The sequence below is a fragment of the Xiphophorus hellerii genome, chromosome 2, assembly GCF_003331165.1.
Source record: "Xiphophorus hellerii strain 12219 chromosome 2, Xiphophorus_hellerii-4.1, whole genome shotgun sequence".
NCBI lineage: Eukaryota > Metazoa > Chordata > Actinopteri > Cyprinodontiformes > Poeciliidae > Xiphophorus > Xiphophorus hellerii.
Genome location: NC_045673.1, coordinates 20,318,819 through 20,345,520, shown reverse-complemented (window position 1 = coordinate 20,345,520; position 26,702 = coordinate 20,318,819). Strand labels below are relative to the sequence as shown.

Below are 26,702 nucleotides of genomic sequence, written 5' to 3'. Positions count from 1 at the left end.
TCCAAGCAGCCATATGTTGTGCCAGCAGAGGCACAGAGATGTTGTAGAAACATGAAAGAGTGTTGTAAAAACCCCTCAAATCTGCTTAGGTTCCAGTACCAAGCTGCAGTCATTTAATGCGGCCGGTTGTGGTGCATTTGACCTCCGACCGGCACTGGTCCAAAGATAAATGGGAGGCGTCTTTACTGCTGCTGCTTTCTGCATGTGCGTTTAGCAGAGGATGCACCCCTCAAGGCAAGGCAGGTAACTGCATTACTGATGCAGCTGCAGCGCTGTCAGCGGTTTGAGTCGTGATTAACATCGGCCCGCGTCTTTTAACATCTTAAAAGAGGTCCATCAGACACACACAAAGACAAACAGAAACCTCCGCAGCACCTCTGGCATCTTAAAAAGATGTTCTCTCTCCTGAAGATCATTTGGTGCTCTTACTCACGCCCATGTTCCCTTTTTGTCCCCACAAACACAACAACGGTCTAAGAGCAAGCAGAGAGAAGACAACTGTGGCCTGTCTGATTAAGAGCCATTTTATTTTTAAAAAATATTTGAGAGGAAACGATACAGCTCTCTCCTGAGATCACATCGGAGAATAAAACAAGTATTTTTGTGTGTGAGCTGGTTGGTTTATGGTGCCTGAGAGAGAATTTGTTCCACTGTGGCTCTGGTGCTAAAGCTGAATTTCATATGAACTGATACTTCAGGAAAATGTGGTGCTGAAGTGTGTTGTTCAGTGCCTTACAAAAGTATTTATTGAAAAGCTAAAATTTCAATCTATTTTACTGGGATTTCATGTGGCAGATCAACAAAAAGTTGTTGATGGTTGTGTGAAATTCTCATTTGTGCTTTGATCTGGACTTTAACTGGGCCATTAAAACACATGGATAGGTTTTGAATTAAATTATTCTCTTGTGGCTCCAGTTGGATGTTTGCATAGAGATTAAAAAGTCTTATTTCAGTCTCATCTATTTCAGAGCACCTTCTTCCACGTTTGCTGTCACGCTGCATGGCAAGCCGTAAACAGGATTTCAATAATTCAACAATCATAGCACTCTTCCTTAAAGGCCAGATTTGTCCACAGTGCAACTAATAATTGTCTTGTCAACATATCTGCCCATCAGAGCTGTGGATCTGAGCTAGTATCAGTGTGAAAGGAGAGATTTTTAGATTTGCAGTTTTTTTTTTTTTAACTTGACAATTATGCAGTATCTTGTGTTAATCTATCATGTAAACCACCAGTGAAATACATTTAAGTTCTTCATTGTAGCCTGTCAAAATGTGGAAAAGTTCCACTAGTATTCAAAATATTGAGTACTACAGAGCTGACAGCCGAGTTAATGTTGCTTCAAAATGTCAAGAATGTTTTTGATCAGCATTAACTCGTGAAATGTCAGTAATTTAGTACCTCAAGTATCAAATTGTTTCTTCTAAAAGAAACCTAAAAACTGCAACAAAAAGAGCAGAAAGAACAACTTGGAGGACTAAAACATGACAAGTGAAAGTTTCTCATAAATACAAAGTCAATTTCAAATGCTTTGCTAGGTCAAAGTAAATCCGCAGAAAATGTACTCTGATGTTATTTCTCGAGAACTGGCCCATCTGTTTTCAACAAGTTATAGAGAACCAGTCTAAAAAACACATAGTCACACAATAAGTTAAAAAATATTTTTTATAAAAATTGTTTGCACTAGCAATGTGCAAAATGACATGTTCTACTGACAATCTGTTTCAGCAAATAATGACTTTTTCTTTTGTTTGAATATCTATGTTCTCTTCATAAAACGAATCATGATTTGTTCTTCATCTCTGGCTAATATTAAAAAGTGTTTCTGATCAGAAACATGTTATTGGGGTGGAAGAAAAAGGAAAAACGGAACAAAGTTATAGCAGAGCACAGTAATCTATACTCATGCTTTTAAACAGGTTTGGCTCATGCACCGCTAACAAACTTTGATTCAAATAAACGAGATCCCTCTTACAATTTCGTATTCTGACTACTCTTCATAGAGCATCCACACATCAAGTCAGACATTGCTTGGTGATTTCTCACAGTGGGTTGAAATTTTGAATATCAGTTAAAAGTCTTTAATTCATGGCGGTGGAAGTGGGTGAAAACAGAGCAATGCCACATGATTCTCATAGTCTTTAAATGGAAACATCTTTTTATTTTTTCGAGCTGGTCTCCTGGAAGCAATAAGCTGCAGAGCTCTGGAATTCCCCCAAATCAAACATTTTGTGTGTAAATATGCAACTGAATCATGGATAAAGATGAGAGGAAAAAGCAAGAAAAAAAATCTGGTCTAAATGATTATGTGTGTATTTATGGCAGAAGACAGTTACAGTTACACGTGTGTCTTAAATATGCTGGATTTGTACTTGCTGCCACAATCGAATTTAGCACCACAATGCTTGTAATTTTCGCCTAAGGATCATTGTAATTTTATAAAGCAATCATCCAAACAGACAGCAAGTGTGAGAAACAGGATGTGGGCTGAACTGTGCTTTTTGTTCGGGTGAGCAAATAACTATAACTGTAACTATGTCAACCGCAGGATTTCTCTATAATCGCCAACAACCACTAAGTGAATACATGTGAAGGTCAAAGTCTGTGTGTTTCTTCTTGGCTATGTCTCTTTAGATTAAAACGTGTCTAAATGTGTTTTCTTTAGACTCTTGAGCAGAAAAATATTTCTAAACGGGAATGTGAAGATCAATACATACGGGATTGCTGTAGGAATTCAAACCAAAATGAAGCCGAACGAATGCAAAGAGCTATCCAGGTTAACCCTGACCAGGGTCACCGGGGCACTGGTGCCTACTGGATCTACAACGGGAGAAAACTCAAGTAGGATCTGAACCTGTCATGAGTCCAACAGAGACAAATGCTAGGATGAAGATAATGTCAAAAACAATATACTTCAGTTTTGCAGATTGGTCATAAAAGGTTAAAAAATATATATTTGTATCATTGCCAAGTCAGAAAAAGGTTTTTGAAAAAGAAAATTGACCATGGAAGATGGTGTCAATTTCCAGAGTTCATCACTTTATTCTATCCCTGTCAAAAATACAACTCCTAATTACTGAAAAGTTAAAACTCAAGAGCGGTTCAAATTTAGTTTGCTGCTCTTTACTTTAGATTTGCTGCATCTGTATCAGTTTTTGTTAGATGTTACATTTCAGTGTTTTTATCTATATATTTGATGTCATCTATTTTGGGGAGTGCAACAGTCCCTCAACATGATGCTGCCACTCCCGTTCTTCACAGTTGGTGAACTTGACCCAGACTAGGGAGCTGCACAATTCTCCTCCTGATGTGTTGGCTGATTTTGTGAGAACTTTTAATGATGGAACAAAAGTTGCCTACATAAAATTAATCTTCGTTTAATTTAGTAAGTAAAGCACGTTTTTAACCTGTTTCATTTTGAAACAGTAGAATTAGAAATGCAAGCCTCATTATTTGTTTAAACCCATGAAGACATGTTGACATACTTGGTGCTACAAGACAAGCCACAGAAGTTTTTTTTTTCTTTTTGCATCTGCAGGCTGCTGAGCCGCATCAGTGGTCTCAGCGAAATAAACGAGGACCCTGCGACTGAAGCAAAAAATAGTAGCCAGGTTCCCCCAAAAAACTGTCTGGACTAGATATAACTGAAGTAAAAGGTCATGCGTGCGTTCACAGCTCAAGTTTTGATGGATTAAAAGCGGTAAAACTCATCAGAGAAGAAGCAAATCATTTGTAACAGATTTAACGTTGTGACATTTTGGAGATTGTTTAGATTGTATCTGGCAACTACAAACAGAACTTTTCTCACTTTTATGATGAACAATGTGAGTCCTGCACACCTTCTCCACTGGTCGTCCACGTCTAGTCTGAATGCTCGTCACTTTGTCATCCTAATGGACTTTTGCTCTTTTACATGTCATGCAGCATCTCTAAAACATGTCAGACTTTACACTACTTTGTATAATCCACAGGGTGCTACATCTCTCTAATTTCAGTCTTTGGATATGAACAGAGTGTCTAACGTTCCCTCAGCATCAAGACTTTTGAGGTGTGCTTAACAGATTTGGACATGTAGTTTCTGAAATGTTTGCCAATTCCTCTTTGCAAAACAACTCAGGCTCAGTCCAGTTGAATAAGAATTGTTGTTAGTCCCTATTCAGTCGGACAACCATTTTTTAAGTCTGTCCACAATAGGATTAGATATAGGAGTGCACCGACTTATCGGCCAGCTGATTTATCGGTGCCGATTTCCTTAATTTTTGGAGATCGGCCGATTTTTACATGTGAAGCCGATCTTATCCACCGATCTTACCTAGCTTGGCAAAGGTCTAAGAATCAACCACCGTCCTCTTTTGCTCTTCGGTGAGAAAGATTTGATTGACAGATCGGCCCACCAAGTTATGTCTGCACATTTACAATTAACAATAGTGACCCCACTGTTGCCAGCTCAACAACTTTCTTGCTATATTGAGCAACATTTCAGACCAAAGAAACTGGTATCGGCTAAAATCGGAATTGGCAGGCTAAGCTTTTTAAAAGATCGGTAATCGGCGATCAGCCAGAAAACTGCAACTAATTAGATATATACTTTTACTAGGCCATTTTAAATCAATCACATGCTTCAATTTAAACTGTACTGACAGTAACTGCAGTTAGTTCTAGTCGTTTTGTGAACTTGTAAATGTAGCAATCACACTACGTCGCAACTGTTTTCACTTCTTTGACAGCTCGGACTTTTTTTTCAAATCATATCAAGTCAAGTCAAAATGTATTTTTTTTCTATATTTAAAACAACAATAGTGGACTAAAGTGCAACAAATATATAAAATCATCAATAGCTCTCAGAGTTACAATACAATAAAAGCAAAACCAGGTAAAATAAGATACAAAATAACCAAAATAGGTATGGCAATTAATACAATGTGATGCATCTCTCTGAAGCTACTGTAAATCTCTGTTGTTAATTGTGTCTGTAACTGAGGGGATCTTCCAGTGGTCTATAATCATTACTCTGATTATTAGTTGCTATTAGTTGTTGTTTTGGGTATCATCACAGATAGTGTAAGGCCATAGTTGTTCTGGCTTTTTTTCTCATCTCGATTCCCCAAATTATGTTTACTTGTGTACATTTATCTTGTTTGCTTCATGATTTTAAATTTGTAAGCCTTCTGTCTCTTTTTACATTTCATTTGGATCCCCTTGTAGCTATATGTGTCTGTTTTTAGTGCCTTTGGATTACTCCTGTTTTTCTCTGTGTTTCTGTTTTGCATCTTTGTCTTGTTTTGAAGGCTCTAAAGAACCTCGAGCTCCTAGGCCCATCAGGACTGTCGGTAATCCTTTGTGCTGTGTGATGGAGAAAAGGGTATTATTTTGCATTTTATGTGGGATTAAAAGATCTTAAGACGTCTTAGGTTTAACCCGGTGAACTCTGCAGGAACTGGGCTCATCCACAAATGCCCTCGGCTGCTGTCCAACTGTAAATCAAAGAAGCGACTTAGCTATTAACACGCCTCTGCTTACTGCAGTTTATTTATTTGCTAGTCGCCCCTTCGTTCAGCTTTGCAATCGGACATGCACACCTGTCTTAATTTCATCAGTTTTCCACTGACTCCCTCCCCTGCTTTGGAGTTGTTATCTGCCTCCATAGATATGAAAGCACATCAGAGTTGCTAGCCAATGTAAGAAGGGCAGAAACAGCTGAGATGTTGACGTCTGACTTGCTATCATCCTGCTGTGAGCCGGTCAGGGCTTTGGTAATGAGAGCCTGGGGACCTGGCCCGACCTGCTGCATGCATGTGAGAGAGGAGGGAGAGGGTGTTCATAATGTTGCTTGGTTACTTTATTCTGGGCATTTCAGGATATTTGATTGCAGTGGAGCCAGCTGCAGGGCGGCCACATTTGCAGGGATAATAAAAGTCAAGCGTTTAACCACAGTCATGTGGATCTAAATAACATCATTACATGCAAATTTCTTGGAAAATTTGCACCACCGATGGAAGCCGGACTCTGCATCATATGACCATTATTTTGGTTCATATTGAGCTCATTTAGTTTTTATTAGACAGTATTGGTTGTTTAGTTGGCCCCAAATTAAACTGTTTATATCTATTTAATGATCAACTATGTGCCAGATACTAATAAATAGAGTTGCACTGATCAGACTTCTACCGGTTTCTGGGCTTTTTTTTGACTTCTTCTTGATAGATACTAATTTGGATGAGATTTTATTTCATTTTTTTTCTCATTTTTTCTTATTACATAAAAAAACTGTAGACAATGTATTGATTCAAGATTTATTCCCTTTCAAATTTTTTCACAATCGTTGGCAACTCCAAACTTCAATGTATTTTTATGGCCTTTTATAAGACAGATCAGTAAATAGTGGGAAATAAATGTAAAGTGTAAGAAAATTCACACATGCTCTTCAAAATGGTCTAACAATAAAAATCTAAATAATGTGGTTTGCATGTTTATCCGACCTTGTGAATCTACTTTTTGTTTCACATACAACTGCAGTAATTTTGGAGTATTTCTCTAGCAACTATGTAAATTTTTGCCCATTTTTCTTTACAAAATATCTCAGGCTCAGTCAGATTAGATGAAGAGTGTCTGTAAACATCAGTTTTTGAGTCTTGCGACAGATTCTCAACTGGATTTAGGCCCAGACTTTGACTAGACACTTCAAACACATGAAAATGCTCTGATCTGAATCTTATAGCCAAATCTGGATGCTGGTTGTTTTGTGTGAATCTCTGCTTCAGTTTCAAGTGTTTTGCAGCCTCAAATAGGTTTCTCCTTTAGAACTGAACTGCACTTAGCTCCATCCATTTTCCCATCAGTACTGACCAGCTTGTGTGTCTGGAAAAAAGCAACCATACATCTTGATTGCAGTTCCACTACAAATGTGTGAAAACATTGTCAATTTTCCACTTATGTTGGAATAAAAATGTCAAAATGGCATTGTTTCCACTGAATAAGAAGCAAAGTTAAAGTCACACGTGAATAGATACTTCACTAAAAAACATCTGTCGCCACTTTCTCCTGCCACTTCCTGTCATCTTCTTTGTCTTTTCCGTCAGAAGTAACATCAGGTTGTTGATCACATGGCTCATGTGAGGCGAAAAAGTGTTTCCATTGCAGTTTTGTAAAATATGGTAATTTTGATGCCATCAAAAAACCACCTCATCCTAGCGCAAAAACTTAAATAGAAAAATGTGTTTGTTTTTTTTCATTAAGCAAATTTATAGCAATAGGTAGCACCTACTGCTATACCATCATGTGTATCCACAGGGATAAAAGTGTAGGGTGATGAACAGGCATACAGAGTTTAGGTGTAAAAAACAAATCTCATCTCATCTTAACAGACTATCTTCATCCACATGTTTACTGCATGTAGCTTCTTATGGGTTTCTTTCAACAATGAATTTCTTTTTACCACTCCTCTGGAGCTTCTCCAGTCTTACTATGGACCTCTGCTCTCTGATTAATGTGTTGCATCATAGGATGGATCGAACAGAGCTCTGTGAGATATTCAAACCCAGGGATATTGTTTTATAACCTTACTCTGCTACAAACTTCTCTATATATGTGTCACTAAGTTGGCCGCTGTGTTCCTTGGTTTTCATGAAGCTGTTTGTTCATTAATGCTGTCAGACAAACCCAGAGGCCTTCACAGAACAGCTGGACTCATAATGAGACAAAAATTACCTAAAGGTTTATTCTATTTAATAATTACGTGACTTTTAAAGAAAGTTGTTTGCATTTAATTTTTATTTAGGGGTATCAGATTAAAGGTGGCAGAGGACATATGCATCAGGTATATATAATTTTTATTTTTTAAAATCTTTTTCAGCATTTTCCACCCACTTCACATGTACACTATTTTCTGTTGATTAATCATATAAGATGCAGAGCAACAAAATACAGTAAATTGAAGATTGTGGTTGCAATAGAACAATTTGAAAAACTGTTCAAGGGGTATAAATACCTCTGCAAGGAACTTTATATTTTAGGCTTAGCTGCGGTCCATCTCCCAGTAAGGTCAGCTAAGGTTTACCCTGTGCATGTACAGGCCTATATTCGTGTCTGCACAGGTGTGTTCACTCAAAAACAGAGACATATTGGAGAGATAAGCGAGCTGAAGATTAGCGAGCGGGAACAACGCTCTCAACCCTCGGTTCTCCAGCCTCGCCCTCCTCCATCCCGCTCTGCCCTCCTTCCACTCTAATCGCACAGCTAATTGACTCAACCAGATTTGGCAAGAGGCTTATTAGTGTCATTTCACACAACAAGGAATGACCTATGCATATGGTGCTGCGGTGACAGTCAAGGCGGAGCACACTCTTTACGGTTAGAATCCAATATGACCTATAAACAGCTCGTCTATAACCAGTGTTACACTGGTCTCATTTTCAGCCAAAACCTGCAGAAGGAAAAAATATATATACTTCATCCCAGTGTGTGTCCAGCAGATGCAAGAAGAAGCAGATGTTTCAGTGCCTCAACTTTCCTTTAATGCAGTGAATATTAATGGCACCGCGTTAGTGTTATTCTGCAGCAGGTAAATAAAGAGTGGGTGCTTGGAAGCACCTCCAAGGAGGGGAGCTGGGGGTCAAGGGGGGCCAAGAGAGTCCATGGTGTGATCAAGTAATTTGCATTTTAAATGCAGATTTGTTTATGTCTGAGTTTGATGGAGGGAAGTTGAGTTACTTTTTTTAATTTGGCCTGTTGTTTTGTTGCTGCTCTCTGTGCCAATCCTTCATCCCCCTTCATATGATAAAAGTATTTGTATTTAGTTCTTTTTTAGTTTGTGATAATAATATAATAAAATTACTTTCCTTTTTGATGAGCAACTAAATGACCCCTATCTAGCCATGCATTTTAACACCTTATACAGTACATGACCTCTACTTGTAATAGGTTGTAGGGGGAATGGCCACATCCCCAGCAATCCCCTATCGTATACATGTTTTTTTAAATATTTTTATTTTATTTACAAATATAGGCCAAATATAAGCTTAAGACAAGTCTTTATTTATTTATTTATTTCTAATCTATTACTGCCTATGTCACTTTTTTCTCCTTTATATTTCAAAAATACTGATTCCCATTCCCCAAACCTGAAGACAGCAGTTTTTACTTTCTAATTGTTAATTATTTTACTATTTATCAATATAACATTGAGGCAACTCTAATAATTATATTATAGCTATCATTGTTTGCGTGCCATTCAAAGATTATGTGAGAACCCCCATCTAGGCACCCCTTTAAAAACTTTTTGGAGCCACCCTTGTAATAAATCCAGCTTGGTTTGTGTGTCGGCGTGAATAGATGTGCGTTTGTGCGGCAGATCTTACCGCTGTGCGCGCTGAACCAGCGGGGTGCAATGTGCAGGGGTAAGGTGTCAGCCAGCGACCCCCGGGACCCCAAATAGAGCACCCCGTCCGTGTGATGCCCGCCGCCCCCAGAGTCCTGGTAGCCGGTTCCGTGGGGGGCCGCCGTAGTGCCCCCAGACCCTCCTCCGGCTCGGTCCGAGTCCGTCCCTCTTGGGGTGTAGAAGCCGAAGGGCACGGCGGGACTGTGTTCGATGCCCATCCCGGCCACGGAGCTCACCGAGCGGCTCCTCAGGCCCATGGTGCCGCTCGGCCGGTAGTGACCAAAGTGGGCCGAGGGTGGCACCGCGCTGTCATCCGAAGAGACGCCGGGAAAAGCACCCCGGGGCCGCCCTGCCGTGCTCTGCTTCCCCCCCATCCAAAGCGGGAGAGAAATGGGTGGGGGTTCTGGGTGGCTCGATCCGTAAAGGGGTCGAGAAAGCCCAAACAGGCTGTGCCCCCCCTTCCCTCCACTCGTTCCTGTCTGTCTCTCGGCCTGCCTGCCTGTCTGTCTGTCTGTCCGTGTGTCTCAGCAGACTCGTCAGCTCTGACTCTCTGCAGACGCAACAGCCCGTTTCCCTGCCGAGCGGAACATGAGCCAGCCCTGACGTCTGGATTCACCTCACCCTCAGACAAATTAATATATTATAATTAAAATAGATAACCTCGACACAACCGGAGGGGGTGGCTGCCGAGCCGAACCAAATCCCTGCAAGGTTAAACAGATGCACGCCGCTCCCCCGCGCCGTCCCAGCTGCTTCAGACGGCTGAATCACCCCGGCCGGTCCGGATCACAGGAGCGCCGCAGTCTTTACTCCGCCGCTCTCCACTCATCTGATCTCAGACATCGTGACAACTGTTGCTGTCTGTCTGATCGCCAGGAAAAAAAATAAAAGATGGTCTGTCTTGGAAATAAATGACGTCGTCACCGAGCGCTGGTCCGGTCCGGTGAGCTCCAACCAGAGGACACTTCTCCTCCTCCTCCTGCCCCCCTCCCCGGAGATCGGGGTCACAGTGAAGCCGCTCCCCTGCGCTCAGATCGGGCGCTCCTCTCCGCTCCTCGCCGCCGATGCTGCTGCTGCTGCTGCTGCTCCTGACCAGACAATGGACGCGCTCAGTGCGCAAGCTCGGATCATAAACACAGACAGACCGGGAGACGGTGCAGCAACACTTTGTTTTAATTCCTCGACATGGGATTGGCCTGGATTTTTCTACGTGTGGGGGGTCTCATTTGCTGGATCAGACAGGAGGCATTTCAGGATAACCTGCGACAGGTGTGGTGAGGCCGGCAGGCACCTGAAGGTGAACTGGGCTACGTTCTTGTGCACCAGTGTTTGGAAGAAGAAAGTGTGAAAAGATGTGCGAATTGCTTTTATTACCTACTTCCCCAATTGAAACAGCTTCCTACTAAGTCAAGGGCTAATTCAGAAGAGCCACAGTTCTCAAAGGGATGGACAGATGAGGCCCCATAAAAAAAAAAAAAAAATTAAATTTTGTTATTGGTCGTTTATCAATAAAAAAAATCCCAATAAGAACTTTTATTTTTCTTTTGTCATATCTATCCCTTTTTTTTTTGCTTATTGCCAGACTTAAATGTTCATATCATGAAGCAAATGGGATGGGAGGACTATCTAATCCTCCTGTCTGTTAACAGGTTGTGCCAGTCCTGGCAGCAGGGACTGTCATACGTCTTTTACTTCAGTATGATGTGGCCCACTCTTCTCTGCAGAATTGCTTTATTATGGCCACTCTGGAGGGCTTTCCCGCATGAATGGCATAATTGAAGTCATGCCAAAGCATCTCAAATACAATCAAAATGTGGTGGCAGAGTCATTCTAAACACAAGTCAATCTCCTTTTAGAGTCAAAAGACTTGAGCCCACTTCCAGCAGAGCAACAAAGAACCAACCACATAGCAGAATGATCTGAATCAGAGTATTTTCATGTGGTGGAATGGCCCAGTTAAAATTCAGTCAAAACCTGAGTCTAATGGAGAAACTGTGATAAAATTTATGATCATATTTTGCATAATTTTGAGTTTTTCTTTCCCCAGCATCTATGTGTGGAGTTTCATTTTAAACTAATAAACTTAACGGGCTAACATCCATTCTAGTAATTTTACTATTCATAAGGCTGCAGTTAACAATTATTTTAATATTTGAATAATTATTGCCTTTCAAAAACTCTGAAACATGTCAATGGAACAACAAACTGATTGACTTATTTATATGATACAGACTGTATATATCCAATAAGAACAGTATAAACTAATGTAATTTAATATTTTATCAGTAAGTTATAGGAAAATCTCTGGCAAAATAAACTGACCATTTGGACAAACCGGATAAACAACAGCTAACTTTATCAGCTGAAGCCATAAAGTTATTTATTATATTCACACCCCTTTACTTGTCCACATTCTTTAACGTTATATTTACACATTTTAGTGAATTTTATCTGAATTTTGTGATGTAAAAGATGAAGTGGAGTGTTTTTAAAATGGAAAGAAAATTATGGTTTTGAAAATCTCTTGCAACACATCTGAAACGTTTGGTGTGTGTTCGTATCTAGCCACACCCAAGTGCTGACCCTTTACAAGTCCTTTGGGGTATGTAAAGCTCAAGATTTTCAATTTTCTTCTTTTAAAATCGACAATGTCTGTGAACATACATTTTCATGCCTCACCAAAGATTCTTGAATTAAATTAGATTGGGACTTAGACTGGGCCAATCCAGATGCTGAAACTACACTGGTCTGAAACATTCAAGTGTAACTCTGGTTGTATGTTTGGGTTTGTGCTCTGCTGGAAGCTGCTTCAGTAAAGCTGATCTTTTCAATGCAAATAAAATACACAGATGTTTGTGACTGCTTTTTTTTTCTTTTTCTAACCCTACTTAATTATCCAGCTGGCAGGTTTTGTTTGAAATTAGGAATTTGATCCTGTCTTCTGGTTTCTATGTTTGGTTGAGTGTTTTACCACTTGCAGGTCTCTTGCAGTTGTCCTGGTCTTTCTCCCCAATAAGGTAAGCTATTGTAAAGTCCTTACTGTCATGCAGAAGGTGTTAATCTGTCCTGCTATAATGACAGCAGGCCTATAAATGGTCTACTCTCTGCTGCTCAGGTATGTAATCACACTCGCAGACTCAAATAAACCAAACACAATCCGCTCAAGTGGGTCTCATGTAAATTTAAGAGCCTGACAGAAAATAAATAACGTAAATTCATCCAGAGAAAGATAGCAACTTTGTTGTGTAGAAATCCTCCCTCTGTTACATTCTTGCAATCTTTTAAAAAGTATTACCTGCTTTCTCTCGCTTTCAGTAGGTCACTCTAAGGTTTTCTTTCAATCCCTGAACATTTACAGAGGAAGGTTTCCTTGTTTATTTAATCCACCTTATTCCGACACATGAATTATTCAGATGTAAAAAGGCTCCTAACTTTAAATATTGAACCAGCACTTTGTTACCAGAATCTACCAAGGCCTCAATTTGTTTTTACTTCTTGTACAAAAAAACATCAAATATAACATAGTTAGACAGAAAACAGAATTTTAGCACTGAAAAAGCTGTTCTTCTGGCGCTGCTTGATTAAACCTTTGCATACTGAAGCAGCCTTGCTGCATTTTCCCTGTTACTTAAGCAAATCAGATACTGTTCATCTGATTGGCGCAGTTGTTTTTCGCAGCCCTTCTTCCTTTGCCCTCCACTTTCCTCATTTTTAAATCCCATGCTGCACAGTAAGTATGCTGCAAAGCTCTGGCACAAGGATGGGTGGTCCAAGTCCAAAGTAATACTTTGAAAGTCCTTCATTTAGCCTGGAAAACCTGTGATCAATGCTTGTTTAAAACAAAACATAAAAGTCTGGCTGCCTGGAAGCAATACATAAAATTAGAGGTGAACATTCAAACCAATGAGGCATGAGTGGGTTTAAAAATGCCTACCTTGAAACTGCTGTTACAGTGAGAGGTGCTGTATGGAAGACAACAGTGCCACCGTGCAGCCGTGCCATATTCTATCAAAGATTTAATGCATTTTCTAGCTGAGTTTCTAAACCACTTGAGATATTGAGTGTCTACAGTTGATCTCTCTGTGGCTGATTCTGTGTGATTTATTTCTCATGGGTCCATGTTGGATAAATTTGTGCCACTTTATGGCCATTTAGGGGCATTTTGCATCTATAAGACAGAGCTTCTTCAAGATAAATCATTCAGTGATCTGTGTCTGGATGCACAGGGGCTGGGAGCTTTTACAAATCAATATCAGTAATAAAAACAAACTGTCTATAAACTGAGAGACAAATTCAATATTCTTCAAAGATTTTCAGAGCAGCCCAGAAGCTCAAACTGTTTGTTTTAGGAAAACTGTCTCATTCCAAATCTCCACTTAGCAGCTGACCCAACCAGTAAGTAACCACGACAGCAAGAATAAGCTTTTATTATGTCTGTCTTCAGGTGGACTGATGGAATTTGTCACAAATGGAAGAAATGCTGACACCAGTTGGTGGAACAGAGTACTGCAGTGTCAACAAACGCTTCACTTGGGTTTGGATTCGGACTTCCAAAAAGTGGATCATCCTGAGCTAAAGCTTTTCCTGGGTTTCTGCATTAACACAGACTGCAGCTAGCTGGTGTTTACTCCAGCATCTCTGTTGTTAGTGATTAACAAGTAAAAATATTCACATCTTGACTATGAAATTCTGCCTCAATAATGCAGTGATTAGTTTTGTCAAAGTCTATAACTAGAGATAGTTTTTTTTTTTCATGTCGCCTTGTCTTTAGTGTCTTGTGTTGGGAACTTTGGAAATTTTTAAAGTTTCCAGGATCGAGTGATGCAGTAACTCTTGCAAAAACAATCTTAAACACAGAGTGTATAATACGTGGACACAGTACATTTCAGGAGGTGGACTAATTCTCACATTTTCTGTGAGATGCATTCTAGGTGTGGCTGTAATACATAATCATCAAGTTGATGATTATGTATTTCTGTTCAAATGAACAGACATTTATACTCACACCACATATGGACGTTTGGGATTTAATGAATCAAATAGTCACTTTTTGATGCCATTCTTGAGAAAATTCTAATCAAAAGTATTTATTACCTTCCAGTTAATCAGTGAAAAAGAAAAATCACTTCACTGTCATTTATATACAAGCATCAACCTCTTATTGTTTTAAAAATAATAGATGTAATATTTGGGTTTTACTTTTGTTTCCTATTTACAAACATAATTCAAAGGATAACATTACTACATAAAATTTAAAGTCAGCAAAACTAAAAACACTGCGGAAACTTCAAGCTTTAGTGAGACCAAACTAATTCTGTTGTAGCATTTTAAAAACACTTTTACAAATGAAATAAAACATAATAATATATTACAAACATCAATAAGGCTTTAACTGGGTGTCCTCAGCAACAATAATACAATCTCATTATTTGATGTCACATTTTTATCATTTCAAGTAATTAAAAACAAAAACAGCAGCTACATTTTTTGTATTCTTCTGTTTTCCAGGTGCCCTGGCAACCAACAGAAAGTACAATGGCAATAAATCTTAAAACTTTCTTCATTGAATTCTGATGCACAACTACACAGACAATCTAATGAATTTTTTACTCCAATCTTATGCCATACTCTCACCCTCTATAGGGGAGTTCAGTTTATAACTCTCCTCTTTGGAGGATTTTCCCAGGATTCATCAGGTTCCTTGGGTCCAAACTATCCTTGAGTCCCTTCATGACCTGAATGGCCAGAGGTCCCACCTCCTCACACAGCAGCGCTCTCTTTCCTAAACCCACACCATGCTCTCCTGTACACGTACCATCCATGGCCAACGCTCGCCTGCAGAAGAACGAAGAGAAAATTAGATTTTCGCATATCAATGACCTAGAGAGGAAACACAGCCAGAAAGTCAGACAATCACAGATAGCAGGCATTGGTTCAGGATTGGTTCAGCCCTCAGAGAAATGTTACCTGGCCAGCCTCTCTGTGAACAGATGGACCTGGTGCAGCTCGTCTGGATCATTTGGATCCACAACCATCAGACAGTGGAAGTTGCCATCACCAACATGACCTGCAATAGGACCTGAAACGGGATGTGTTTATGTCCAGTGTTAAGCAGAAAAGGCCCAGTGGATGTCTTATGTGTGTTCATTTTTATTTCAGTTGGATTTATTAATCAATCAATCAAGTTTATTTGTGTAGCACATTTCAGCAACAAGGCAGTTCAAGGTGCTTTACATCATAAAGACATACAAAAAAATACAAAGTCATAGAACACACAGTCAACAATTGTCTTGTATGTACACTGCTGGTTTGCTAAGTGATAAAACTGAACTAGGTTGAATGCACTTAGAGGTTTGTTTTGCTAAAACCTCTAAAACACCAGAAGTTCTTTCCGATGTCCTTCTCTCACCTGTCAGCCTGCTCTCAAGCAGGTCCTTCTTTGTCTCCACGATAATCTGAGGAAGTCGCGACAGAGGGACACACACATCTGTGGAGTAAGCCTTCAAAAATCACACACACACATATACAAGAAAGATAAAGTCACTGTATCTGAATGGCTCTAAGCAGCTCTCTGCTGCAATCTTTAAAATTTAAACTATTAATAGAGGGAGACACAGAGGGGAGCAGTTTGCTTCTGATTTGGATAAATAATGTGCAAGAACAGCAGCAGTCAATAAGACACCAGAGTTATTCTACAAAAAAAAAAAAAGAGGAAACCCTGGTCTCTACTTCACCAGGCCTTCACATCTTTAAGTTTGACTTGGCTCAAATATTATATATATTTAACTGACATGTACTGCTTATAACTTTAGGAAACAAAACCTTTATTATATCATAGTAACAGTTTTTTTTTTCCCGTCAAAATAAATTCATCAAAATTCTGCTATAAATCTGAGTAAGCATAAAGGGTTTCAAGAAAACCTCTTTCTCACTTCCCTTTGATGACATATGGAAAGAATCAACAGTGAAATCGTAAAAAATTTTGAAATATTTCAATGATACATTTGTCACCCAAAACTGTCTTACATATATTGTACTATTACTGATAACAGTTGGTATAAACTTGTTAAGTGATTTTTACCATTTCAGGAAATCATTCAGTCACTTACATTGCAAACATTTTGAGAAAATGCCTTCTTTAAAATCACTAGTTACCTTATGAGTAGGAAAAATGTATAATGATAATACTAATATATTAAGTTAAAAAAAACCTTTAATATAGCTTTTAATTGTATATTGTTTGACTGCTCTTCTATACAAAGCTAGATAGAAATATACTACTTTAATATGTAACTGGCCTCCATCTTACTTGATGGAAAAAAACTGAGTACACTGAAAAAGCAAGAGCCATACTATGACAAGCGATGACAATGACAATTATTTCTAACAATATGATTATACTGTTAGGAATATTTGAGACTATCGGTTATAAATTGATCTAAGGTTTGGTATAGTCGGAAATGCATCACATCTTGATATGGTTGACTTTTGTAATGTTGCATGTTTCAATGTCCTGATTAGTTTTACCTTGCAGCCCGGTCTCAGTGCCTGTGCAGCGTACCAGGCGTCATGGCGAGCTTTCCACAGACGGTTCCTTGTGTCAGCGTCTCGAGCCCACTGAAAGTCTGACCCTTCATTACTCTGTGTAATCTCCTCTGCAGAAACACACATGGAGACTGTGAGTGTTTAATTTTTCAGTATGACTCTTGATTTTTAATCAAGTAATTTTCATTAGCTGGGTTCTATTCGTTTGTTGCCCAAATATCAAAAAATAAGTAGTCTAAGCTTTACAATCACAACAGCCGATCTGTGTAACACGTTTGTCGCTAACAGTAAATGTCAGAGAAATTGTTCCCGTTCACCACTCTCTCACACACCAGCTGTGCTGACTTGTTCTTCCAGGCTGTGTTCTGACCCGTGGAACTCCAGGAACAGAGTTGGGGTGACGGGGTAGGACAGAGAGCTGAACTTGTTGCACGCATCAATCATGACATCATCCAGAAACTCTGAAAGCACAAACACACAATGGAAATGGGGAGAGAAAAGGAATACAAATGTGATATTCTACATTTTGCCAATTTATTGAAGTCGCTTTATATTTTGTAGATGTCAACTTTTAACAAGTAGAAGATATTTGACTTGTCCGCACCGATACGAGCAATAGGGACTCCAGTTTGCAGGATCTGCACGGTGCTGTCTACAGCGGCCTGGACTGAAGGAAAAGAGCAGACAGCTGACACCATGGCCTCTGGGACGCCGTACAGCTTTAACGTGGTCTTGGTAATGATCCCCAATGTGCCCTCTGAACCCACAAACAGGTTTGTCAAGTTGTATCCTGCAGAAGTTTTCCTGAAAACAGAATAATAAGATGATGAAACTACAACAAGCAAGGCTAGAGAGTGTATGTGATGGTTGACGCTGTACCTGGGACGCCTGCCTTTCCCGGCTGTATGTATGACTGTTCCATTAGACAAAACCACCTCTAGGTTCATGACGTTTTCTCTCATAGTGCCATAACGCACAGCGTTTGTTCCCGAAGCACTGGTGGCAGCCATGCCACAGAGGGAAGCATCAGCTCCAGGATCTAAAGCCAACATCCAAGAAGACAGCTAGACAATAATCCACTAACTGCCCAGATACAACTGCACAGAAGTTAACATTTAATCTGTAAACTGTGATTCATGGAGTATAAACTGGGAGACTGTGTGACTGACCCACAGGGAACCATAGGCCTGTGTCCCGTAGGTAGGCATTGAGGGCTTTCCGGGTCACACCAGGCTCAACGGTCACATCGAAGTCCTCTGGGTGAAGGTTTAAGATCTGATCCATGTTCCTCAAACTGAAGCAAACACCACCCTAAAAAAAAGAATCACAGAGACACATAACAGAAATATTTTTAAGATTTTTTTTCACATAAGAATGCATATGCTGGATTTTTTGTTTTCAAAAACAGTTATGTATTTAAATATTAAAACCAAAGCCCAATTGGACGTGCTGCTGGAAACAGAAACTTTTTATCAGAGATGCATTTATGGGACAAATACTGACACATGCTCTCACCTTCACCGCACCAACCCCTCCCTCTAAGCCCGTCCCAGTGCCAAATGGGATGATGGGAAGGTTGTGGTCATGACAGACTTTTGCTAGAGCACTGACCTCCTCCACACAGCGCGGGAACACAACCACATCTGGGGGTCGACATCTGCACAGAAGTAATGCATGATTCAGATCATGGTCCACCGTTTACAGAAAAGAACACACAATTTTATTTTTATTTTTACAGCAGTGCTCTTAAGATGTAGTAAACGGAGAACTTCTGACCTGTGCACAGACTCATCTTTGCCATGTTGTTCTCTGATGGCTTCGCCCAGAGAGACATTGTCCTTTCCACATATACTTCTAAATGGAGAGATAACCTTGTCTACAGCAGCTTTCTGAATAAATAACACACACATTTAATAGTTTTCATTCAATAGGCCCATATCGGTTGTTTTTTTTATTTTCTTTAACTGGTCAGTGCTGTCCCTGAAATTTAAGTATATATTTCACTTTGCTAGCATTGAGAATAATTTACGGACATTAGCGAAGCTGTGGATAAACTACTCTTGGCTGCAGGCCAGAACCACCGAACCATCAATGATTTGATGCAGCGCCAACGTCACGTGCTTAATATTAAACCCAATCACAATGGCGGACCAGGAAAAACGTGTTAGGTCATGACAAAAATAAACAAGCTGTCTATTCTATTCCAGAATAATAGATTCTAAAATTAAAAGCCAAAAATAATTAATAAACAATGCGCAAATTGAGAGAATATCTTAAGGTGTTTTTTTTTTAAAACATTTTTACACTAAAACCAAATGCATATTAAGTTAAATAATTATACATGTATTTCACATTTAAATATACAACCTTCCTCCGACTTTGGAAAATAACCTTTAATACCCCTGGTTTCACTTTGTAAACGACCTTCTGAGATAAGGCTAAAAAAAATTGATAAAACAGATACAACTCACCCTGGCGCTGTTTTCTAATGTTATGCTGCGATACTGAATGAGACTCCGCCGGAGAGAAAGCAGCCTGCGGCTCGGCGTCAAATAAAGCCACATTGTTTACCTGTGAACACGGTTCCTGACTCGTTAAGTTCATAATAATAATAAACAACACAGAGAAGAGTTTCCGCTATTTTTGGTTTTTCAAAATAAAATAAACACAAATCAGACCTTGACTGTCGCCTTGATTACTTTTTATATTTGATCTTTTAAAATCCTACTGCACAATTAATTAAAGCAAAACATGTTTATATTCATAATCCATGTTCTTATGGTGTGTTTTCCATGCACAAACATATGTACAGTAATTGTTACGGAAGCCTAGAGCGGACGTTTTACGAGTATACTTTTCCCCGGTCGTTTTCCTGAGGTAAAGCGGTAATCTCGAGAAAACCTTCGTGGAAAACGTATATGCAGAAAACGTTGTTTTAAAAAAAAATAAAACTCAGTTGTACATTTCGTTTAATTCGTTTAAAGGTCAACTCTATTCGCAGTAAATAGGGTTGAGCCTTTATTTATTTATTTATTTATTTATTGCTCATGAAAAAATAATAAAAGGAAAGTATTTGCTTTTATTCCCTGTATGTTCTTCTGGTCACCAAATGAGAAACTCTGTTTTTTTGTCGGTAGATGGCGCTGTTGATTGACGCAAAGGTGGGATCAAAGGTTAGGCTTACCCCAAGGCTGTAAAGGTAGAGCTTACGCATTATTATGTCATTGTAAAGCTTACAGAATATGTGATAAATATTCGCTGTCTTCGGCTGAAGACATCTGTTATGACGTCGTGACGTGTTGTTTGCACTGTCGTCGCTATTATCAGACGCGCAGCTGTTTATTGTAGAAAATGCCTCGAAATCACAAAGTTTTGTAAGAAACACCATGAAGCGCAAAAATTATATTACAATTATTGACTTACAATGTTTGAAACTTGTAAAAACACAAAGTATTATGACAGGTTAAATATCAGTTTTCGTGTCACTCCACCTGAGACTTTCCTATTTGTCCTCTGGAAGGGCTATGTATCCTGTCGATCTGCCAGCTGTGGACGACACCGAGCTGACATCCGCATCTGAAAATTACCTAGCTTCACTGAACGCAACAAATTCCTGCAATGAGTGGTTTCGGTCATTACTGACGCCAAAAGAGGTTGGATAACGCTTTCTTATTCTTGTCATTAACTGCTTTTTTATAAAACATTTATATAAATGTAACTGTTTTGATTCCAGGTACACATTTATTATATATTAATTACCTACTTTTATAACGTTGGGACTTGTTACCGTCAAATATTTGAAGGTAAGAGAGTGAGAAAAGAAAACACACCAAGGAAACAATAATGAAAAATGATCAGCAATAAAAATATATACCATTTTGAATTATTATTATTATTCATTTTTATTTTGTTTATTTTCCCCTTTCAAATCTGTGCACAATAATAATAATAATAATAATAATAATAATAATAATAATGTTATTATTAATTATGTTAAACTATGTTTTTTTAATCATTGTTAGACTGAAATACTTGCAGACTGCAACATCTGACTGATTGACAGAAATTATGGCAGCAGCAAGAAAACAGTCGGTTCAAACAATTCAAACTGTTGCAAAAACCTCTTCCAGAAGTCCGTTCAGACTGTGACAAAAGGTTAACAGGTCTAAAATGTATATGCAGGACAAACAAAATGTCCAGGATTATAAAAGTGAAACATGGTAAAAGCCTGGGCCAGCTAGAAAGCTAGAGTAAACTACTATTGTGAACTTTACAAGTCCAGCTGAAGTAAATGGGATTTGCACGTTGAAAAACCAAAGTAACAGAAACGAAAGGAGCTCCAGATGGGAGCCTTTATCCCTAATGCACAGGTGGATCTTGTTTCCAACAGTACAAAAGGGGGTTATTTACAATGAAGTCATTTTTGGGGAGAAAAAATATTCTGTCCACCATGTACAGAGCCTTCTAACTTCTCTGCAGGAAATCCAAACTAGTTCCATGAAATAACTTGAAAACAGTCTGGATCCCAAATGAAGGGGAAGTTTCAAACGTTGCATGACTGGGCTCCATCCTGCAGTGCTGATCTATCAGCTGCTACACAGGAAGGCTGGATCCATGCCTCAAGGATCCCGAACTGTCAGAAATGCCAGAGGAGCTGCAGCAGAATATAATTATATAAAGACAAATAATTGACAGAGCTTCATCTCTTCTACTCCTGTTACAAAATGCAACACCACTTACACATTGTTTGTAAACTGTTGTCATTTTCTCGTGTAGATTGCTGTAACACCAGCCAACATCAGACAGCTCCAGCTGTTTGAGGACGAACATCCTGCCTGTACTGTGCTGGCGCTTCACCCTCCACATGATCAAACACAGGGTTTGGAACCAAACACGGTCTTTCACCAAAAACGCCATGTCAGACGCAGACCAACTCCTACCTCTCTGTTTTCACCTTATAGTCTTAGCTTTATACTTGCACAAGAAGTGGTGGCCATTGGACGACGTGCTGCAGACCTCCAGTGAATCCAGAAGTGGCTTGCAGCCAGTAAGTGAAACAATTTTAGAATCTGGTGAGACATTCTCTCTTCTGGATCTGAAAGAACATTGCATGTAGGACTTCCTACACATTTGTCACTTTTAATATCTATTGAGGTCTTTCCACATTCCAGTGAGTGAAGCATCTCTATAATCTGCATCGGAGTCGCTTCTCCAAGAGCATGTTATGATTAAAAACTGGGTTGAAAAGTCAGATTCTTTCAACACTCCAATCAAAATCTGAATTGATTTTTCCTTCATGATCATGGAACATTGTATCATAAGGCAAAAATGATAACAATGTGAGTGAAAGGTCAGTCAGGTTTTACAGAAGTTAAAATAGTCTAAACTATGCATTTTGTTTATTCATATTAAATCAAAAAATATTTGCTAATAGAAAAAAAAACACGTTTTAAATTGTTAAATTGTTGTTCAACTTACATCAGAAACTGAGTCGGCACGTCGTCCGCAGGTGCAGTCCATTATGGAGAGGTTGATCGTGTTCCTGCTCAGTCAGGTGGTGGAGGGGCCTGGGTCACATGGAGAGGTGTCGTTCTCCCTGCATCCACCCACAGAAACCTGCAAAGTGCTGTGGAAGGATGGACAGGCGGTCGGCTTCTACACCATCAAACACAAAGGTGGGACAAGTTGGGGAAGACCAGTCAGTTTCCATTAACAAAACAATTTCTGCAAACCTGAAGGGAGGATTCAGCTTGTGAATTTATTATTAAAGTTTAAAATGTTCAAATAGAAGACATGTAAGCAGTGCTCTGCCACAGTTGGACGGAAAGTGATTCCTGATTTTCGGTAGTTCCTTCAGACGGAAATCTGATATGTTTGGCCTGCATTTGTATTTAGTCTCTCTGATTCAACACTTTGAACTCACTTCTGCTGTAAATAAAACTGTAAGATTTTGAAAGTATGCCTCTACCAGCGTGGCACTTAATGGCAACTACAACTTCAGACCATTCTTCTTTGCAGAATAGCTCAAGCTTAGCCAGATTGGATGCAGAGTAACCATGGAAATCAATTTTCAAACGTTGTCAAATTTCATTCTGAACCTTCACTGAGCCACTCCAACTGAATATGCTTGATCTAAACCTTAATACTGTTGTTCAGCTGGAAAACGTCTAAAAACTTGAAGTTCTCCTCTGAAGTGAAACATCCTGTGGTCAAGCAAAAGACAATAAAAAGTCTTTCCTGTGCTGTTTCAGGCAGACTCTGTGACAGCTGGAGCAGCCGCTGCTACCTGCTGCCTGTCCTGGACACTGTGCTGGTGAGGAGAAGATGCAGGAGGAGAGGCTTCGGCCTTCAGATCCTGCATGACTTCTGCTCCTCCTTCTCCTCGGAGGAGTTTCTCGGAGTCAGCTCTCCCTTGTCGTCCGGCATGGTGGCAGGTCAGCGTGTTTATTTCAAATCTAAACCCCTTCCTTGCATTCTTTTTTGTGTTGGGGAAGAATGTTTAGTGTTTTGTTGGCGTATTAGGCAGACAGAATGGATATTTCAGAAGACCTGTAATAATTGCAATGGCAACATTCAGCTTTACTTGGAAATGTTCTGACATGCTATTGTCACTGGGAGAAACTCTATTAACGCTATAAACTATTTGCATACTTTTCGTTTCAAACATTTTTTTTCTCTTCACCATGTCGATTATCCATGAATGAGGAACAGCTGGTAACTTGAGTTACCACTTGGGAGTCAGGCTGCTGACAAATAGAACAATTGTTAAAAAAAGTGATTAATTTTTTGTCCCTTCATGTCTCACTTTTTGATGTCTGTCATTTACTGTATGCGGTGACATTTGGCTTGGATGTAACATAAAGTTTCCCATATGGGCACCCTTATTAAAAAATACCTGGAGACCAGAGTGGAGAGTGACGGTCATTCACTGTCAGACTGCGGTTGCATTTTTTTTATATTTTATGTCTTAATGGCTAATAGCTCGTAGCACAAAGACAGGAACTTTAACGGCCTCTCTCTGACCAGGTGGAGAGCTGAGTCAGTTCATTGCTTTCACCTCCAGTTGTTTTCTGGCAGGTGAAACGTTCTTAAGGGACAGTTTGTTAAATACTCATTAGTTCTGACTGTTATTCCTTTCAACTCTTACCACAGGGGGAGATTCAATATGCCCCCTGTTTAACACCTCTATCAAGCAAAACACGGTAAATTTAATGACTTGGACTCCCACCTTCTGCTTGGTTCGTTTTTTTATCTGCAGATAAAGCAGATTCAGTCATGCATGCTTGAAAAATTGCCCACATCTGTCTGTTTAATGGATCCCAGGGTAATCCAGCATGCATTTGTAGCAGTTTCCAGTAACTCCTGCCTTATTATTGTAATCAAACCTGCATGTGTGGACAATTCTGCAGAGTGATGAGGTCAGAAGGGAGCAAACCCCTAGAATAGATGGTCAGGTTATCTAACTGGAAAACCTGCAGGGAACATGCTTACCTCCTGAGGGAGGAGTATATAAAAAAGACTTTAAAGAAAAAGTAAAACAACAAATTATGAAACTAAATGTTTTTAGAGCCTCATGCAGAATGTTGAAGTTTATTTAAATAGTTTTTTTTCTTTTTAACACTGTATTTAGTGATCAGGAAGTTCCTGCAGCAGCATGAGGAACATCGGGCACGTCTGTATGAGGTGGAGGCTCCAGGAGGGTGGACTCAGAGAAGAAACATCTGGCTCAACATCCAACTTGGTCGCTACGCTTCTGAGCAGGTGAATGGCCCTTTTTCTCGCAGAGCACATTGTTTCTTATCATGGACTTACAAGAAAACAAAAACAGTAAAAACAAAATAAGTACATACATTAGTCCGCACAATTACTGAAGTAGGAAAATCAGTGCTCTACAAGTACAGCTTGCCCCAAGCTTATTGACACCCCTGGTGCAATGAGACCTAAAATAAATAGTTTTATTTCAGAACCAAAACTACACTGAACATTTTTAAAGAGTCAAATATCAAAGTTTTCAGGGAGTTTGTCTTTTAATGAAACTCTGGTGGCCTCTCTGGGTTCTTCAGCAGAACAGTGAACCAAAGCAGACATCTACATCGACACTGACTGGTTTAGTTGCTAGAAACCTTCTTCCATGACCATCTCAGTCCCCAGACATAAACCTTGTAGAAACCTGTGGTGGGGTGATTTGCAGAAAGGAGACCCAGATCTAGGGACGATATAGAGGAATTGTGCAAAAAAAAAAATAAAATAAAATAAAATACTCAAAGATCGATTTCTCTCTAACCTCGTCAAATGTAATATGATCAAAGTAAATGGGATTCTACACAGTTTAACCCATAACGAAGCCATGGCCTTCGACACCAGGGATTGCGTATAACACAATAATGCCTTAGCAAATGTACTCAAGTTAGGTTTTTCTAAACTCTACATTGAGATTATACTGTACTAGCAGAGGCACATATAGGTTATCTTGGCTTCTTAAAAGTTCTTCCAGGAATCAAATGAACAAAAACTCTGAGATCACTGGGAATATTATGAGTAACGGTCAGATGGAGTTTATCATCATGGAATCCACTGATGAGTATAGAAAACCCCTCTGTTTTTAAACGTATATATTGCATGAGCTGAATGTGAACAATGATGGGAGTGGTTTGTAATAACAAGAAATCGAATTAAAGCATATTATATGTTTTTAAAGCTGTTTCTGTCCACCCACAGACTAGTCCAGCTGTCCTGACCCCAGTCAGCCCTGTAACTCGAACGCTCCCCTGATAACGGCCTCTGCTCAGCTCTGTGATGTGAACCAGGAAGATAACTCCCCGAGCAGCGAGCTCTCTGGGACAGGATGTTGCTCTTCAGTCCGCACTGATATTCTGGATTTTAAAGCTCCCAGGAGGCCCCAACGTTTAAAAGAAAGTTTGAAATGGAAGGAAGCTTCGTCAAGGAAGCCTAGCATAGAAAGCCCAGAGGAGATGCAAAAAAGGTCCAAAAGAGCCAGAATATCCATCAACGAGTAAAATCACAAACTTAGCTCATTGCACAACAACACGCTCCAGCAAGGACTGTTCTTTTCCTTGTGTGTGAGGGGCGCATGAAAAGGCTTTCAAATATCAAAATGAGAAAAGCTGCTCTGTGCAGATTTTGTGTTTCTGAATTTCTTTCTTACTCAAGACAGGCAAAACATTTGAGCTTTTTGGAGTTCACCTGTTCCATTTTCGGTTAATTCTGTAGTAATTTTACCCCCTACCTCTCTCCTTATGTTTCTTGTATTTCTGAATATTCAATTTACCTTAAATGTCCTGTTTTGGTGAAGGCAACTCAAATATCATCAGATAGAACACTGAAGATAGATAGATAGATAGATAGATAGATAGATAGATAGATAGATAGATAGATAGATAGATAGATAGATAGATAGATAGATAGATAGATAGATAGATAGATAGATAGATAGATAGATAGATAGATAGATAGATAGATAGATAGATAGATAGATAGATAGATAGATAGATAGATAGATAGATAGATAGATAGATAGATAGATAGATAGATTGATTTCCTATGTTCCCATATTTATATAACTTTATAACCTGGGATCCATCAAATCTGTGTCCGTTCCTCTAATAACTTTTCATTATAAATAGTGACGAGGTATAAAATGTACCTTGGAAAATATCACATACAAGACTGCATGATGCAATGACGCATTTAAAATCCACTTAAATAAAACCTGTTATTCAGTCAAGCTTCGTTGCCCTTTCTTGTTTCGATCTTTGGTTTGCT

The 26,702-nt window shown here is 39.3% G+C and overlaps 3 protein-coding genes across 6 annotated transcripts in view; 1 reads left to right on the top strand and 2 right to left on the bottom strand.

The window, feature by feature from the left end:
* The window catches only part of znrf1 (zinc and ring finger 1), a 48,282-nt gene extending 37,823 nt beyond the window's left edge, over positions 1-10,459 (bottom strand). Inside the window, exon 1 of the mRNA XM_032587135.1 lies at positions 9,355-10,459. Coding sequence (XP_032443026.1) covers positions 9,355-9,748 — 394 coding nt within the window. The 5' untranslated portion in view covers positions 9,749-10,459. The remainder of the gene's footprint in view (positions 1-9,354) is intronic.
* Positions 10,460-14,385: 3,926 nt separating this feature from the next.
* Positions 14,386-20,487, bottom strand: ldhd (lactate dehydrogenase D). Of its 4 annotated transcripts, none has more exons than XM_032587072.1 (11): positions 20,411-20,487; positions 19,391-19,490; positions 18,696-18,808; positions 18,435-18,576; positions 18,089-18,230; positions 17,524-17,958; positions 17,252-17,380; positions 16,902-17,029; positions 15,784-15,874; positions 15,342-15,453; positions 14,386-15,209 (listed from the first exon to the last, which is right to left on the bottom strand). In XM_032587072.1, the coding sequence occupies exons 2-11, from the start codon at positions 19,481-19,483 to the stop codon at positions 15,029-15,031; spliced, it is 1,566 nt and encodes a 521-aa protein (XP_032442963.1). In that variant the 5' UTR covers positions 19,484-19,490; positions 20,411-20,487; the 3' UTR covers positions 14,386-15,028. The 4 variants fall into 4 exon arrangements, with proteins under 4 accessions (XP_032442963.1, XP_032442971.1, XP_032442981.1 ...); XM_032587080.1 differs by lacking the exon at positions 20,411-20,487 and adding an exon at positions 20,343-20,361; XM_032587090.1 differs by lacking the exon at positions 20,411-20,487 and having other exon boundaries at positions 17,524-17,723; positions 17,799-17,958; positions 19,391-19,683.
* On the top strand, positions 19,992-26,663 carry fam169b (family with sequence similarity 169 member B). The gene is made up of 8 exons (XM_032587101.1): positions 19,992-20,118; positions 20,440-20,572; positions 21,696-21,798; positions 21,881-21,966; positions 22,429-22,594; positions 23,171-23,353; positions 24,550-24,680; positions 25,638-26,663. Exons 2-8 carry the CDS (start codon positions 20,444-20,446, stop codon positions 25,689-25,691), a joined length of 852 nt encoding a protein of 283 aa, XP_032442992.1. The 5' UTR covers positions 19,992-20,118; positions 20,440-20,443; the 3' UTR covers positions 25,692-26,663.
* The last annotated feature ends 39 nt before the right edge of the window (positions 26,664-26,702 follow it).

Coding starts and splice junctions, on each gene's coding strand:
- fam169b (XM_032587101.1), top strand. CDS start 20,444: ATGTATCCTGTCGATCTGCCAGCTGTGGACGACACCGAGCTGACATCC. Junction 20,573..21,695: donor CATTACTGACGCCAAAAGAG/GTTGGATAACGC, acceptor TTTCTCGTGTAG/ATTGCTGTAACACCAGCCAA. Junction 21,799..21,880: donor TCCACATGATCAAACACAGG/GTTTGGAACCAA, acceptor TTCACCTTATAG/TCTTAGCTTTATACTTGCAC.
- ldhd (XM_032587072.1), bottom strand. CDS start 19,483: ATGTGGCTTTATTTGACGCCGAGCCGCAGGCTGCTTTCTCTCCGGCGG. Junction 18,809..19,390: donor CATTAGAAAACAGCGCCAGG/GTGAGTTGTATC, acceptor TTATTTATTCAG/AAAGCTGCTGTAGACAAGGT. Junction 18,231..18,434: donor GAGGGGTTGGTGCGGTGAAG/GTGAGAGCATGT, acceptor TCTTTTTTTTAG/GGTGGTGTTTGCTTCAGTTT.